The sequence below is a fragment of the Anopheles moucheti genome, chromosome 2, assembly GCF_943734755.1.
Source record: "Anopheles moucheti chromosome 2, idAnoMoucSN_F20_07, whole genome shotgun sequence".
Taxonomy (NCBI): Eukaryota; Metazoa; Arthropoda; class Insecta; order Diptera; family Culicidae; genus Anopheles; species Anopheles moucheti.
The window spans coordinates 59,501,923-59,519,782 of NC_069140.1; the positions used below are offsets into that span (position 1 = coordinate 59,501,923).

General features: G+C 39.4%; 1 protein-coding gene across 1 annotated transcript; it reads right to left on the minus strand.

Annotated features, from left to right (window-relative positions):
- Positions 1-522: 522 nt before the first annotated feature.
- Positions 523-17,581, minus strand: LOC128298558 (homeotic protein Sex combs reduced). The gene is made up of 2 exons (XM_053034324.1): positions 16,744-17,581; positions 523-827 (listed from the first exon to the last, which is right to left on the minus strand). Exons 1-2 carry the CDS (start codon positions 17,579-17,581, stop codon positions 523-525), a joined length of 1,143 nt encoding a protein of 380 aa, XP_052890284.1.
- Between the last annotated feature and the right edge of the window lie 279 nt (positions 17,582-17,860).

Below are 17,860 nucleotides of genomic sequence, written 5' to 3' on the forward strand. Positions count from 1 at the left end.
GGCATGTAGGGAAGTGTTTGGTACAGTGGAAGGAAACGAATCCGAATATCTCGTATCAATTTATGAGCGTACAATCTTAACACACTTCAATAAGTGTGCCGTATGCAGCGTGCATTCTAATGAATGATGAATGTTTACTGTCTACAGTTCGCATTCATGTTGTGTTCTCCGCCCAACGGCAGCTCATAAAACAGTTACAGTTGCTGTAAAGCATTCCATCAGAGATATCACGGACTTGCGAGCATCTTCCAGGCGCCTTTCGCATAAAGACGTATGGAAGAAAGATTCACGTACCCGGTCGATTGGTCAGTGCAAGTCGCAATGTGAGATTGCTGGTAGACAAGGGGACAATCAAAACTCCTGATTATATTTGGTGGTATCAGAAGGCGTACTGCTACCGCCACCGCCACTTACACCACCGCCGCCAAACAGTACGCTGTCCTGATTGCCCTGATATCCCTGATACTGTTCCTGATAGAGCTGGTTGAGTCTCTAACCAGTACCCGAAAAGTGCCACGCGTCCTATGCGCTCAGGTGCGCGAACTGTGAAGGATGAATATCGAATTGATAAGGATGACCGTACGGCGACATGTGATACGGAACAATATTCATCGAGGCCATCTTGTGTTCTTTCTTCCACTTCATCCGTCGGTTCTGGAACCAGATTTTGATCTGTCGCTCAGTCAGACAGAGGGCGTGCGCTATCTCGATCCGTCTTCTGCGGGTTAAGTATCGGTTGAAGTGAAACTCCTTCTCCAGTTCGAGCGTCTGATAACGTGTGTAAGAGGTGCGCTGGCGCTTGGTTTCTCCATTAGCGTTCACCGTACCTAAAATGATCAATGACAACATCAACATTTACGCGTTGACCAGAGCGTCCATCCATCGAACGATTCGTTGTCCGTAATCCAATAGTCGTCACAACCCCGTTGAAGAGTACCAGCAGTACAGCGGAAGCATGTAGAAAAATGAAAAAAAAGAAACAAAGTATTAGTTGGAGAAAATTGAAAACAGAAATCAATTACACCCATTAACCAATTAACATTCTTATCAGCTACGATAAGCGTATCATAATGAGGATGGTACAGATGCGTGAGAGAGAGAGAGAGAGAGAGAAAGATAATAAGTGGACGTACTAATGATTCGGAATAATTATTAATGAATTATCATTGTTGGAAAAATCACTTTCCTTCGACAACTTTCCGATCAACGGAAGCTATTCTTCTGTTGCCTTGCAATAGCGAAATCTCGCTTCCTAATTGCAATGGAGCTGGAATAGGAACTGGAACGGAAAATAAGGTGAAGGAAAAGCGAAGGAAAAATTGTTCACACTTCCTACGAATGCGAACACCCCATTCCATTAACACAATTGCCCCTTTCCTGTTCCGGGTGTTAGAAAACAACACGTCGCTGAAAGAATTCAAATAAATGCCAATTCCGAGCGAAACCATAATTAATCTTCTTCATGAAACTTCCACTGGCTGTCTGCTCACTCAGACGATATTGTGCGGTTGGCAGTAGCTCACTCGTGTCAGCCCTACAGTATACTCTGTCAACGCAGTTATACTTTCAATTCCAACGTGTAACGGGAGGTTTATCAAAATGATAATACGGTGATCCTTTTTCAATCGATTTCAATCATGTTCCAAAACGTTGGTCCGTTGCACGGTATCGGGCGTGTTTGTTGTTTTTATGCAAAAAAAACGTGATAAAAGGTGAAGAAAGTTAAACCGAAAGCTTCTGTATTTTGTCGGTCGGTCTATTAGGTCAACTCCAAACACATTCAAACAAACATGTCAAGAGGTGTGCTCGTTCAAAAGACGAAAAAAAAAGAAAATGAAGAGACCAGAAGTGTTCATCTGTCAGCTTGAATGAAAAACTGTTTCTTGAAAAAGAACGTACCATTTCGCATGTAGTTGCGTATGGTTGGAGGTTCAGTAAGCATCACATCCGCAAATTCGATATAACAATTCCAATGGAACGAATTCTTCGTACCATACTGTTATGCCACTATACCAGCTATGAAGCTGATAGCCAACCTTGCAAACCATCAAACAAAACAGGAACGAACGAAAACTGAAGGTTTGGATGGTCTGAGAACCAACCAACGATACCGTCTGCTTGATGTGTGACGTTACCTTTCCCTTTGCTGCTTGTCATTTTGAAAGAAAATTGAGCAAATACAATTTATCATTTTTACTCGACCGGACACTGCTCAGTTTCGGCAAAGGGATAGATTTCCGGATACATGTAGTGTGTATCAATATCAATAACAAGGAAATGTTCGTCGGCCTTCTATCAATGCTTGTAAATAGGTTCGCTGGCTGGTATTCGCGAGTGCTATGACCTAGCAGCAAGAAGGGTCAGTTTCTGATGGTGTAGTGGAATTTAACGCAACATCGCACATGGTAAAGTTTATGAAATGAATCAAAAATATGATAATGTAGGTTTGATAACACAATAACAGTAGAATCGGGAACAATATAGCCACAAGCGTAAGATAAGAAGCGTAAAAGATGAAATCGTATGTGTGAAGGCTAAATTTCGACGAAAAGATCATTTTAAATTCGAGAAAATATGGTATTTAATTTTAATAATATATTTTGACAACTCTTTGCCGTATTATCAATCAAACATTGGCTGTTAAGAGTACAAATTTCTAGAAATATGTTAATAGTAGTTTCACATGAAAATATGTCTATATATTTTTTCCCTCGTGAGAACGGTCTGACCGTATCGACCGTATTTTTTCCACCCACTAGAATAGTCAGTCCTTGTTATGGGAGATTGGTCCGGCTGGGATTTTGGTCTGGTCCGTTCGTATGAAAACCGACGCCACTACCATCATGCCACCGAGCTACCCCAATCATATGAATATTAATGATAAACAAAAATACGAATTAATTTGTAAACAATTAAATGTAAGTTGTCATGGTGTGTAAGTGTTTGTGTATCACGATGTCATACATTTGTAGTTCCCACATATATTCTCAATGACTTTTTTTGTGCCAGAGTTCATTAATATTCATGTTAAATACAAGCAAAATACTGCTTGAATCGTGTGGACACAGAGTGCGAAATTTCAAAGACATTAAAAGTCATTCAAATGTTTCAAAGTATAGTTGCCGTACGGGTTGTCTGTAAAGTCGAGAAACTAATGGTAAAGAAAGTTGCATAAACCTCGCGATTGTGTCATTCTCTCAGTTGGGATGAAAATAATCCGCAGCAACCGAATGAGAGAAAAGAGAAGAGAACAGAAAACTAAACGTTAGTGACAAATCTTTTGTCCAGAACCAAGTGATCTTAAGTAGGACAACATCACATTCATCATTGCTACATCCGAAGCGAGCGTTGTTTAAAAATGAGTGTTAATCCGGGCCTTGAAAACGTTAGATCATCACCACAGCGCGACCTAACCGATGTGAAAGGCTAAACGAATTCTACGATTGATTGAAAATGACCGCGAATCGCGCAGTGTTGCTCATCATGGCCACTTCTTTCGTTGCCGCATGCATAGCCGCATACTCTTGGCAGGATGAACATTTGCTCCACAATCATTCCCAATGGTAGGGGTTGATCGGTTAGCGATGAGGAACGTGTTTTGACTTTGGTATTTAGAAGACAGTTTTCGTAACTGAAAGATCACTTTGCAGCGACAAGGTTCTTTTCGCTACCGGTGTCTCCCTTCCCCGTTTTGTCTTTTCCCTGATGCCGACGAGTCAGAACGGCCAAAAGACAAGTGACAAAACGTTGACACATTACTAGCTAACAATCCCATGCCTGAAGAACGCTAACATGACCCGGCGAAGAATGCTTTGCCAGTATTTCTGTGACGAACAATGTGCAAATGATTTCAGAAAAAGGGTAATAATAAAATTAAGATTCCGAAAACGAAACTCTGTACTGTTGCATCCCAGGTGTAGTACTCTATGTTAACTGCGAAAATTATAATAATTGTTACTGAGAAGTATATGAACAACCCCCTTTGCTTGTTCTTGATTTTGCCTGTATGAATGAATCTATGATATTTTTAAGCTTCTGATTTTAACCAATCGTCTTGTATGACAGGTTCAGTGTGTGAACTTATTTCGGACCTTCTGACTGCCAACTTTTAAGAATTGAAACATTCTTTCAAGTGATGCCTATGCCATTTGATGATGCAAAAATCTTGAAATAGAAGGAATAGTATAAAAGTTAGCTTAGCAAAAACTTTGAACACCTCCTCGTTGTTGTCATCCGTAATACCAATACAACATCTGCAATTTGTATAGTCACATAAATGTAGATGAAATGTCAACGTATTATGCGTGCAACGTGTTTATGCAACGTATTTGAATAATACAGCTCACCGGATAATGTTGAATGTTTGGAAGGTTGGCCACCCCGCTCAGCTAAGCATTAAATCATCTGTTTCATTTTTCTCATTGGATGTAACAGAATGCATATTCAAACCAGCGTTATTAGCTACTAACCAGCAATAGGAGAAACATGCACCCGTGTGAGAAATATCTCACTCGAAACTTCATTCTCAATAAAGCTGGCCGACAGCACACTGTGACGACGCTCGGTGTACATTTGAAGAGTGTGAAAAACGCGCTGACTTCTACGTTAATTATATAATTAGAGCAGTGATCAAGAGTTGCGCCGCTGCTGTAGCTATTACGGTTGATCTTTTCCTCACGATCTCCACGAAACACCACGAACGTTTAGGGTACGGGCAGATGAAACACGTGAACAGCGTAATGTCTTGCACGGCAGCGATGATTTCCGTCGATTTTGATAAACTAGCGACGGACTAGCACGTGCTCGATTGGAGAATGTTAATCGATAGAGAGTTAGTAAGAATAGTTCGTGTATGTGGTGGTATCCACTTTAATTCGATACCGTTTATTGACTACACTTTCAGTTGGGAAATCGATAATGGTTTGGTTAGAAAGACATTCAGACATCATTTTTTTAGAATTGAAATACCAATACAAAGAAGCACATTAAGAGCCTGGAGCAGAACAGAAGATGCTAGAATGGAGCGTAGCAATGGTAAGTAGAAAACATAGTACTGTACGAAAAAGGAATCGGTATATTTGTGGGCCAAAGATGCAGGAACCGAAGCAAAACTTGGTTGCAATAAAACTAAACCATATTAGACATTCATCAATCAACCGAGACAATGGCTATTATGACAGCTACTTGCGAGTAGCACACAATCATGTGTGACAACTTATGTTTTGCTCTCTTGGATATCATATTTGTGGCTCGTATCAAGCGTCAGAACGGGTCAGTGTTCTCGAGTTGCCAATCTACTTATGATAGATGTCGCCGTGGCTGCCCTAGTTATTTTGCGCTTGCTGTGTTGTGCCCGCTAGTATTGATTCGAATTCTCTGGTTTTCGTTTTCACAACAGTGAAACCTTGAAGACAATACAGTTTCATGTATATATTTTTAAGTAATATAAATGAAATATAATTGTTTTTATTCAAACTATACCAATGTCCTAAGGTATATGTACAGTTTGCCTACAAGTGGCAAACGAACTTAGAAAGAATCATTTTGGGGTAAAGTCGTTGTAGCTTTACCAAACAGAAACAAATAACTTAGGGACGAGATGTTGTTTTAATAGGTAAACCGATAAGCGGGAACTCGTGCAGAAATGTAGCTTTAAAACGAACAGTCGCATTGTTGAACAGCTACCGTGCTGATCATTAATCATGAATTCACATTTGCGCATACCATTTTGAAGGCAAATTTTAGCAATTCCTCCACAACAAGGTGCAGGGGCGACATTTGAAAAGTGTTTTCCTTCATCTCATATTGACTTGCCATCCAGTTTATTTTCGTAGAAAACAAGTGAACGCTCACTCCTTCGATGGTTTGACAGTAACACGATTTTCTAAGGCCATGGCTATGCTTTTCGATGCTTTTAAGAGAAAGTTGCAAGAACCAAAACCAATATTTTCAGCTAAACTAAAAAAAAGGTAAATAAAAATTGAAATTAAAAAAATCTCAGCCGTAGCTGGCATCCCACCCACCTACAAGTCTGCGACGATTTATTGATTTGGAGGATTGATGTGCTCAGGGAAGGTGAACATGTTGTGTTTCGAGTCGTGGATTGACGAAGAAGCTAACGAATCGCATAGAGCTAGAATTGCCGTAAGACATTTACTTGTGAGTCAATAAGATATGAAACATGTAGCGGCAGTGTGTGCGGGACTTTGGTCGCACTAAAAGAGAAACAATTCTTGCGCTTTGGATACGGCGAACGACCTAAAGAAGACTGTGCGAAATAAGTCGGATGTGTAGGACCATGTGTTGTACGTGTTAAGAGGGGTTTGGTGGTATGTGAAATAATGCATTTTTTATATTTAGGCAGTTGTTTTCTTTGGCGTTTCCCCTTTTTTCATTAGTTATTAATGTGTTTGTTAGCTTAGGTCAGGGAATGTCTCTGTTTAGAAGGGATACACAAATTATCGATTGCGTTGTGGGCATTCGTTATTATTTTTTACTTTCCATAAACCGGTAACTACGTGTGTGTCATATTAGTAAATCGATATCAAAACAACACAGGGAAACAAACGAATTGTTACATCGTTACATCCTTACAAGTTACAAGGTACATCGTTACAAGTTAACTTGAACGAACCTTGTAATATATGTCCATTGTCCTTTGTCCATCGTCGTGATATCATCAGTTAAACAGTTACAGCGGGATCAAATTTCAAAAGAATTCTTGGAGTGTTTAATTGATTAATCCGTATTAGTTGTTGATTATAATAACAAAAAAAACTACTTTTGATTGGATGTAAGATTTTCTCATTTCGATAGATGAGTTACTGTTCATAAGCTTCAAACATATTGTGAATGTGTTGCGAAAATTTCAACAAATAAGCCACGGAGTCAAGTTCATCAGCATCACAGTGAAAAAAAAAACAAGAAAACCAAAACAAAACATTAAAATATGTTTGATTTCTGCTTGGTGCGACGCGTGCAAAAGGAAACTCAAAGAAAGAATGCCTATTCCAACAGAGGCAACAGAGGAAAGAGTTTTTAAAAATCGTACAAAAACACTAAATAAAAACAAAATCGTTACACCCCAAGACATTGCGATTAAATGCCTCATACCAATGTGAGTATATATACCACATAATGCAGTGCAGTTCAGTACGGGGGGGTGGGCAGCCGTGGAACCGATGGAATATATTTGCAATGCACGAAAAGGAAGCATGCAAACACAGTACCGCGTCCAATGAAGTTCATTCCTTCGGGCAAGTTCGCACGAGACGCACATTTTTTTAGGTGTGCAGACATCATTTCGGGCATGCATAGCGTGCTGACTGGAAATGGACGAACATAGAGCTAACAAAATATTTAACGAATCGAATAAATGCTTGCAAAATACAGTTTTATATTTCACGACTCTGTTCTATCTTTTCTGGTTTGGTGTTTTGTTTTGTTTGATTTGTTGTTTTTTTTTTGTTTGAGTTTTCTTCTGGGTCCCGGCTCCGGCACAACCTATTTGTGCTCTGTAAAGTTGCAGTTTGGCCGCTGGTTATGTTTTGCAATAGTTTGATAGTAACTGTCCATACCGATTGTATCATGTTCAATGTTTTGTTTTATTATTTTTTTTATACACGGATGAACGGCCGGACCGTATATCTTGTATTGAATTTGTTGTTAGTAAAATTGAGCACTGGTTGTGTTTTACTAAAACGCTTTTTTATTTTGAAACAATATTTCTTAACTTTCCCACAGCATTGCAAATCGATATTCCAATTGCAAACACACACTCAAACACATGTAGTAAGTAATAATTGAAGGGAAAATCTGTCTAAACATGGCTGTTGGTACATGGTAGAAACGTGTTTAATCGAACCCACTATCAATAGTAGTGCTTGTAAGAAAACGTAAAGTCGTGCTTAAGGCTTGTGCAGCACCTAAACGGATAATGGCGTGCGATTTAAAATTAATTTGAAATTTTGCCCTTTTTCTTTTGGTTCCAGATTCAGATCTCTGGGTGTTCTTTAAAGCCCTTTGGTTTGAATGGTTTGAATCGGCGCATAGGATGTTGTTCGTTTTGTGCTGGTCGGCAGGCTGCACTTCGTGTTGATGGTTGTCTTTATTTCCATACATACGGGTAAACTAAGACTTTAAGTCTTTGGTGTTTGTGGTATTATTGCTACTTTGAACTTGGTGGTATCTTGAGCACGCTTATACTTGACCGATTTTTTTCAGAAAACGTGCACGTAATGAATAGAGGCTTTCATGAAGAAAAGCGCAGGCAAGTATTTCTTATTGGTTCAATGACTGTGCATCGAAATATTACTTTCTACCTACAAGAATTTCAGTGAATTTCAGCTTTCGTTCAGTGAGTGATGTACAATTGTTTTCTGAAATCGAAATGCGAATATCAGATGCATGCTGCGTTCTTTATCTTTATGTTTAGCGTCGGAGGCAGTTGTTTACTATGCTTCGAGTGGATTTTGTAATTTTAAACTATGTTTATGTTCCATTTCATATAATATCCCTTGGTTCATGAATCGTAGATCTATACGCCATCACAAATGTTATCATGATCATCCAACCTGTTTTTCCTGCAGGATATGCCGCTTCTGCCCAATTATTCAAACTCATTTATAATGTTTATTGTAGGAAATTATATCAATTAATACCATGCAACAATTAAAAGTCGTCCATAAAATAGCACAGGAAGCGCCACAGGCACGAAAAAAAGCAATATATTCAACGAACAACATCAACCGGAATTGCTACAGTGTGTTATAAAATAGTTGGAAAAGAAGAAAGGAGACATGCATGGAAAAAAAGAAACCACGGCTAGCAATGTCCGGCAGCGGTCATCCATCACCTTGCTCAATTGGGAAGCAACGGACAACAGCTTGCGAATGGATTCACAAAGTGTCATCAGGTATTAAAATTTCTACTAGTTTTGCGTTACACACTCGGATACGAACCACACTTTGATCGCAAGGTTGTGCTGCTGCACAACATATGAGAATGATTTTTTACTTATTTTGTTCAACTCCTTGAGTGAGCAATAAATCAGCGATTGAATTATGAGCTCTACCTTTTCGGCTTCCGCAAAAGCGTAAAACTCCCTCGTGAAAATGAGGCTAACCATGTGGATCAATCTTAAAGCCTCGGTAACCCACATAGAAACAACTCTTTGACGCGCACTCTATACCTACCACTGTAGATGGTATGTTTTCATGGTTTTCCCTTTTCGATGCCAACAGTACCGTGTGTTCTTTAGGTTCGGGGTAATCGCTACTAGGATATCTTTTTACACGAATACACTGGATTATCACCGGTTGCTGCACAGTTAAGGGTACTCAAAACACATTTTGAGTGTCGGTGTCTTTGGGATCAATGATAATAATCTTACCACCGTGAAAAAATGGTACGAGAGCCACTCGACGCACGACACACGGCAGGGCGAGAAGGAATGTCCGAAATAAAGTAATAAATTTTACTTAAGTCAAAACACCGACTCTAGGGCGTTTATCAAATCTTTTGTCCGACAATAGCATCCTTAACCTTGCGGGTTTGGTCCGTCTGGTCCGGAGCTAACCTTTACACTGTGGCTATTAGGTGCGCCCGGTTCGTAGAAGCATCATCGTGTCAGTGTCCGCGTACCTGTATCGTTCTTTAGGGTATTTGAAATACAGTAAGATCTTTAACCTCAGGTCAAACTCTGTCGCTGATTTGAAGGAAATAGTGAGCCACGTGAGCGTTTATAAGCAGTCTTCTATATTATAGATCACAGATGTTCGGATTTATATGTTGTGTTGTGGGAAGATAAAAATGTTCGAATTATCAATCTACCCTAGGCTAGGTCAGCTGATATAACAAAACACAAGAATAAAAGTAAATAAAAGAATAAAAGGTGGCTGCCGGGTGTGAGTTGTGGAAACACTTGCATAAAGATATCTTTTCCACAATGCACGTTGTAGTGGATTGTTGTTTCTATGAGTAAAAGCGACAATTAGATAACTGGAATTGCAAGTGCAATTCGTCGACACTGCAATGAAGGTACTTTTTCAACTTCATTCATAGGGTCTTATTCGCTCAACCAGCAAAACAAGGTTGGTGGCAAACAGAAACTCACCACATACGTCATCGAACTTGCTTGCTTCCCAGCTCTGGAGCGACGGGCTTCGGGTCCGTTCTTCGGGTCATAAATCATTTGTACCGTGCCGTGGAGGAAACAGATTGGCTATGAGCGTTAATTCAACGAGGTTTGTAATCAATGAAACAGAGCGAATGGTAGTACCCCATCAGTACCGAGCGGGAAATATCGCAAAATGCTACAGGATTCGTTACAAGTGTGCAACGAATCTGGAAGAAAGAATAATGCATGGAGCTCTCGTGGAACATTGCAGCCATAAGTAGTAGCCGAAACGCGCGACAATAACTCTTCCAGGAAAAGGAGAAAAACGAATTAAAGGAAGCATGCAAAGAGATCCACGATAATTTCAAATGAAAATGCAAAAATGTGCGAATCTAATCTGGAATTAATAACGATCATTATTCACATGCCGTTCCGAAGTGCTCGTATGGCCCGTGTGTTCGTTTATTTTTCCGAGTTTGATTATCCTTCATCCTACCGTCTAGAACCGTTGTGAAGTTGGAAAATTAACAGAAACTACTATTTACTTATACAATCCTGTGTGGAAAGTCGCCTGTACTTGGACACAAGTGATATTTGTCAAAACCATTTCCCAAGGTCAAGGCTGAGTGATCAGTATATCGCAGTTGTTGGAAGAGTTTGTATAATTTTTCACGTTAGCTGAGTTATTGTTGCATAGATTTATCAAATACTTGAAAGAGATGGTTGATTAAATGATTCTCAAATATGAGACAAAAAGTGTTACATTACGTTGCTGTATTGAAAAGGATTCAGATAGTTGAGTGAGTGAATTTGTATATATTAACAATGAATAATTTATTTCTCACAGCTGACCAGTGCAACTGGATCGAGATATTGTCTAGAGGCGAAATTACATACAACCGTTTAATAAATTTCATGAATCATGATCCATTGGGCAGATAGTAGTTTCGAAGATTTTGTTTGCATATATGGAGAAGCTGTTCATTATTCCGTAACGAAACATTGACTTATTCAGTTGTTTATACTGAACGTGCAAGTGATCGTTGAGCACAAATTTCTGATCCAGATGAGACGGTTAATATGTATGAATACGAAGATGCGTATGAAAATTCATATCTTTATCAGAATGGTATGGCAAAACAGGTTGCTTTTCAACGCGCCGAGATATTGTCCATCAAACCGCGATATAGTATGCAAACGAAATGTGCATATGTAATAATGTGTCTGTTTTATGGTTTTGTTTTGCTGTTTGTGTTTTATTGTTTACGATATTGAACTGTGCATAGGATTCACAATTTGGTATACAAAAATATGCGTTTTTTAAGTTTTGGTTATTTTGATTGATTTATACATAACAATGTATGCTCACAACCGATTGGCAGTCTAATATCATACAGGTGCTTCAGGAAATTGAAGAACATGAGCGTGAATGCTAATATCTTACCAAAACAATGTTTCTCAAGTTCGTTGGGCAATCCGATGCAATGGATGAGCACGTTGCGACGAAGAGTATGTGAGAGTTAAGATCCGGTTTGTGATGGTTTTATCAGATATACAATGCGGAAGAGATGGTTTCAAGGGCAGATTTGACATAGGTGTACGAGTGTACGAGTTTACCACTTCATTGCATGTATTGCTGTATTGAATGAATGCTTATTGCTAAACACCTGATTAAAGATTGGTATGACGGGTGCAGCTTTTTCGTACTATTTCCCAAATCCCAGCAGTATGAATGTTTGTCATTCCATTTATATGATTTACATGGTTGATGATCAAAGAGAGGTGCCTTGATTTTTTTTGCTTCATTCGTTATTTACTACAACCTGCATTGCTGTTTTTTAGAAAAGTCGATATGTCATGATTTTTCTTGTGGTTAATGTATATAGTTTTGAGAGAAATGCGTGGAATGAAGCATAGGTTAGGATTGATTTGAACCCACTCATGATGGTTCGAAGATGGGGGATGGAAGAGAATTTAACGTACACCCCAAATAAAACACAGCTTAGCGATAGATTGACGTTCCGTCAAGAAATAATCTACGCCTTATTTATGATTTCCGGAGTACCATCCGCAGTAAAAATAATTTGTACATAAAGCCAAACAATGTTTACAAACATTATTACAGAGCAGGGGAAACTGACACAGAATGAAGTATATTCTTCGCTAGGTGCGTTAAGACCTTTGGTAAGATGCATCTATCTTTGAAGAAAAGTTTATATAATTAATATTTTGTAATGTCATTGGTGGAAAGACAATTCATGGAAACATTTTCATTTTCTTAAGAAACGTTGCTAGTTGCCTTAAAATTCTGTGAATATCGATAGTTCTTTCACTCCCTGGAATCTTGATATATACAAATGGTGCATGGTACACATGGTGCATGCAGAACCATCTCAAAATGTATTGCGAATGATTCCAATGATGGCCCTGCAAATGATATAAGTAAAACGGGAAGACTAATAACCAAGCACCACTCATGGTCCGAGATAGTAACCATCGAACACAGCAACCCTACCATTATCAGTGGAGACAACGTTCCCTCGCATACTGCAGGCCGTAGTTAGGTAAATTGCAACATCGTAGCTCCACAAAATGCAAATCATCAGGCTCATGAATCCAGATTTTGATTATTTTTTCTACAGAGCCCGAGATGCGATACAAGCAATTCGGGCTGCCCGAACGTCGCAAACCAAGTAACACGAAAATGGCAAAAAAGAGCGTAAACGTGCTGCAAGGCATGAGTGAAACCAGTTGCCAAGTGCAGAAAAAAAATTAATTTGATTTTCATCATCGTTATTTAAGTGTTCGCGGTCCTTCTAGCTCAACGTGCCGCGGTAAAGAAACTCTCACAAAATGGACAAACCCACGGCAGTTGTAGTCAAGAGCACAGAGATGAAAATGGTCAAACGTTCGACTGAACATTAAGTGGGTTGGGTAAATTGCTTTTAATCGAAAATTACTTTCATCAGATTTTCACGTAATTTTTGAGTCAATAACAAGTACAGCAAAGAAGAACACAGGCCTTGACATGGGCAAAATAAGTTATCCAGGTATCTGGTACTTGGAATGCAACCCAACAATTTGGCTACAATCATCTTTACAATTTTCAGTTGCGTGCACTGTGCCCAGAGCATGCAGTAAACATTTTCTTTTTCCCTGAGGTTTACAACTTTCGAACTTCATCGAAACTTTCAAAAAACAGTTATACTTTAAAAGGGCCTTATTACGTGCTAGCTCAATAAGAAACCGCATTGTGTTCGTGGAATACTGTTGTATATGCACAATAAGAATAGACTTAAGTTATTTTATTGATATATTTGTTTGATGATGACGGCATTTGCTGTATTGTCAACGCAGCTTAGTGAGTTTTGAGTTATAACGAGTCGCGTAAAAAGGTCTCATACGTAAAATAAATTTGTATCGTCTTTCAGGGCATATGTTACCACAGAAAGGATGATCTCTAATCAGAGTTTCGATTATATCACGCCAGTTCTTTGATCACACAGTATGTCACCTCATAAATATTGATTCAAGATAACGAAAGATCTGCACGTAATTATTCCGAAATTCGAACTTCACGAGGAATGAAATACTGGATGGGCATAACTCTACACACAATTGTTTTAAGGATTTTCATAACGATATTACTAAGCATTCGTGTCTGCTGTTCAACGAAGCACTGAAGAGGATATTCTGTGTCTTGGCAATATTATAATTGTAATTGTAATTGATTTATTGATCAACGGGTCGTAGGGCCCTCTCGATAGCATAACAGATATACATACAATTGTTAAGTTTGCTGGCGTTAAGTATCTTCTCCTAGAGGGGCATTGGTCCTAACAGCAAACATCTCGCCCTATAATTCAGGTGGTGAATCCGACATGGAGTGGCCGAGTGGTAGTAGGCCACCAAATGACATTGACGTACTCGAACACCGAGCATGTCTGGGTCATCCAATCACGTCAAATAAAATTTTATTGTTCGCTGATAACACGGACATAAGCCGACCGAGTACATCCGGGATAAGGTGACCTTTCACTGTTTGGAGAAGGGAATATCTTCAAACGAATGTGAATTGTACACTAGATTAAGTTTCCTTTAGTTGTAAGCAATACGGCCTGGCCGTTCTTGAATAAATAAAAAAGTTAAGTTAAGGAGTTCTTAAAAAGCACTTTTGGTAGATTTACGCGACCAATATCGAGTCTACTGAAGTCTACCCAATCGTTGCTGGGATACAAGTTTTAAGGTGTTGAAATCAATTGAGGCCGGTGTTTCTAAGGGAAATCTGCTGCCAGCATGTAATACTAAATCTGCACAACGATTACACTATTGTACACGAGTACAATCGTATATGAAGATTGCTGGTCATCGATCCTGAAGGGATGCCAAATTAGGCAGCTGGTAAAATTCTTTTTAATCTTACAAGAAATAGCACGTTAATACAGAGAGCTGTAAAGCTGCCTCTACTGTGAGACAGGATTGGCATATGGGTCGGTAAAGACAATAGAAAAAGACATCGCTCATATTTCACGAGGAGCACGAACTCGAGTAAGAATGCGTTGATTTCAGCAATAAAGACTAAGCAATAAGGCGTTGTTAAATTTGGTAGTGGAGCCTTGCTTTCTTCCTTCCCTTGGACTGACTAAAGTCAATTAAAGCCTACAATATCAGCCTCTTCAGATAGTAATGTCTCTAAAGAAGAAAAAAGGGAAAATTCTACCTCTTTATGTAATTTATTTATATAATTTGTACGTTTGTGTCCAAGTGATACAAAAGTGGTTGGCGTAACAACCAAGTCATGCGTTCCCATAATTTACTCGCCAAATTTTTAGGCGAAATGTCAATCAGTTTTTGTAAGTTGTAAGTCAATAGTTTTTGTTTTTGTTTTGTAAGAGCCCAGCCGTGTGAAACTAGTGCCGTTACCACATACACCAAAGTGCTATCCCGGTTTAAAATGTGTCAAATGGGATGCCTTAGAAATATAGTTTAATTTGTGAAGCACAAACCAAGCTGCATACGTGAGTAAAATAATTTAATCGTTTCAATCTAACACAAAATGGAACAGAGACAATACATAGAAAACTAAAAATATCTATCTGATTTACTGTTCCACTAACGTATAAGTAACCTATTTCGGGAATACAATATAATTAAAAAAGAAACGAAGAATAACATACAATGCAACTGTTTCAAGTAATGCCTATTGGGTTTTTACTGGTTTGAAAATATATTTATCTTTATGGCTTGCTTGTCCATCACGGTATGATTGGAATACGTCATCAGCTCTTAAACTATGTTTTGTTTAATTTTTTTTGTTTGTTCTAGTTCAACCATCGACGGTTATCTATAGGCGAAGCAGTCCGCATGTGATGCGTGCGATTGAAATATGTATCATAAGCTGCCCATCGGTTCTATTTCGTCATTCACACTTGTTGCGTCCATCGACGATCCAATCCAAAGTGGCGGAAGTAGCGTTAGCCTCTGCCGGCAGTTAGCTGCACCAACGCCGATTCCAGCGTATGGTCCCTGCCTAGATTAGCCTAGGAATGTGCCGCAGAATTAGAATGTGGCGATTCTTTCGTTCTCTCAACGGTGCACAGTAAATATACAAACCATCCATCGCCAGCACCGACAGATAGAGCGATCAATGTGCGATCGATGGTAGAGTATACCAAACAAATACAACCTAGTATATGGCCACCGTACAATGTTTGCTGACTGGCGGGTGGAACACGATGAGTAAATGCAAACAGCTTCCCTCGAGAAACATCTTCCACGCATGAAGCACTGCTTGGTTTTACAAGAGTGATGAAAATGATTAGTGTGAGAACAAAAGGATTGAATGCCGCACATTGCTCTGTGCATTTTGCAGTATCCTCCCTGCCTGATCGCCCCTGATACGAATGGCCAGCACACAGTCCACAGACTAGAAGTATGTATGTTTGAGTATGTTTATCTTGAGAAATATTTTTGTTTGTTTTTTCATCAATTTTCACCCTTCTGTTTCACAAGTTGCTCGTGCTGATCCGAGCACACTCGTATTAGATCATTCTTTAACGTTCATCCAGCATAGCTGGCATTGTCTGTGTGCGTCTTGAAGAAATAGGAATATTTAACCGATGCTGGTTCGTAGTGATGGTAAGCAGAAGCGTACGATCATTAAGTCGGCTGGTATTGACAGGTGTGAAGTGATTGAATGATGAATTTCATGTTTGTTATGGACGAGCATGATTGAAGTTTATGTTAGCTTAAGAGTTTTTAAAAATGTGATTAACAAGCGCGTCATCGTGAATCGAACATCATGAAACAAAAACATTCCCATTAATTAATTAAAATGGCACAATCAAATGGCAATTTGCAATATAAGCTAGTTTAGCGAATACATTTGAGCAGTGGTATCTTTGGTTTTGACATAACGTTGTTGTTGGGCTAGCTTATAGAGATTGCTTTGACTTGAGAGTCATTTTAAGCATTTTAAATTTTAAATTTGAGCAAATTTTAAGCAGATAGTTGGACATATTATTTTCGTTGGTGAATGTTGTACCGACTCAGTTGCACACTACAACGCAGCAACTGCTGGAACAAATGAGCCACATCATGTACCAAATATGTAGTATGCTACTCACTTTGTCCGATATGCACACGTTTCATCCATGGGTAGATGTGAGGTGGAGGACCTCCTTTCTTGCCACCATTTCCACCGCCTCCTTGAGAGCTGCCTCCTTCCGTACCGCTATCGTCGTCGCTAGCGTCCGATTCATCATCCGGGCTACCCAGTGGCAAGTTGACTTGGTTTCGATTGCTAATGTTGCTGGTATTATTGTTCGTGTTGCTCGAACTCACGGCCGTGGATGGATTGCCAGCTTTTAGTGATCGGGTTACACTTTCCACCACCGAGCCTGGTGACAGTTTTGGCGAAATCTCGGTCCTACCACTATTGCCATCGTTTGTGCCGTTGCCATTGCCTCCTCCACCAGCCGTACTCAAATCCTGAGGACTTGTGGTGCTATTATTATTGTTGTTATTAACTACATTTGTACCTGTACTAGGACCATCACTGGCATATTTACAACTTTGCGAACTAAGGGCGGACTGTTGCTGTTGCTGCTGCTGTTGTTGCTGTTGCTGCGAGAGGAGGAATTTTTGTGGTTGTAACTGTGTGTAATCGACCATGTCGCTAGGCTGATGTCCACCACCTACAGAGCCTGCACTAGCACTGTTTACGCTGGTTGCTCCAGCACCTGCGAGCGGGTTGTACGTCTGAGGGCTATAGTGAGCTTGGTGTGGCGTGCCGGGATAAATATTTGGAGTGTATGCGGAGGGTGGGAAGTATCCATCACTTTGTCCACCTTGGCTTCCAGCCGTATTCGGTGAGCTATTTGTGTTTTGTGCGTTGTTAGGATAGCAGGAGGCAATCGAATTAACGAACTGATAGGAAGACATCACAAAGTTGTTGGCATCCATGTTTGTGCAGTTTAATTGTCCCCGCAAGTAATTAAATTCTGTAAACAACTGAAATGAAAAAAAAAACAGAATAATTTAATGTTTGTTTCAAATGTTTCAAAGTTTGTGCGTATAGTGACAATGATCCTATGACGGCTATGGCTTCTAGGTTTATTAAAAAAAAATAACTGCTTCGACTGGGACTAGTGTTAGGTAATATAGATTTCTTAGCTTAACTAACTTAAGTTAGTTCTACAAGTGACAAGGCCGCCTGTTGACCATCCATTATGTTTGAAAATA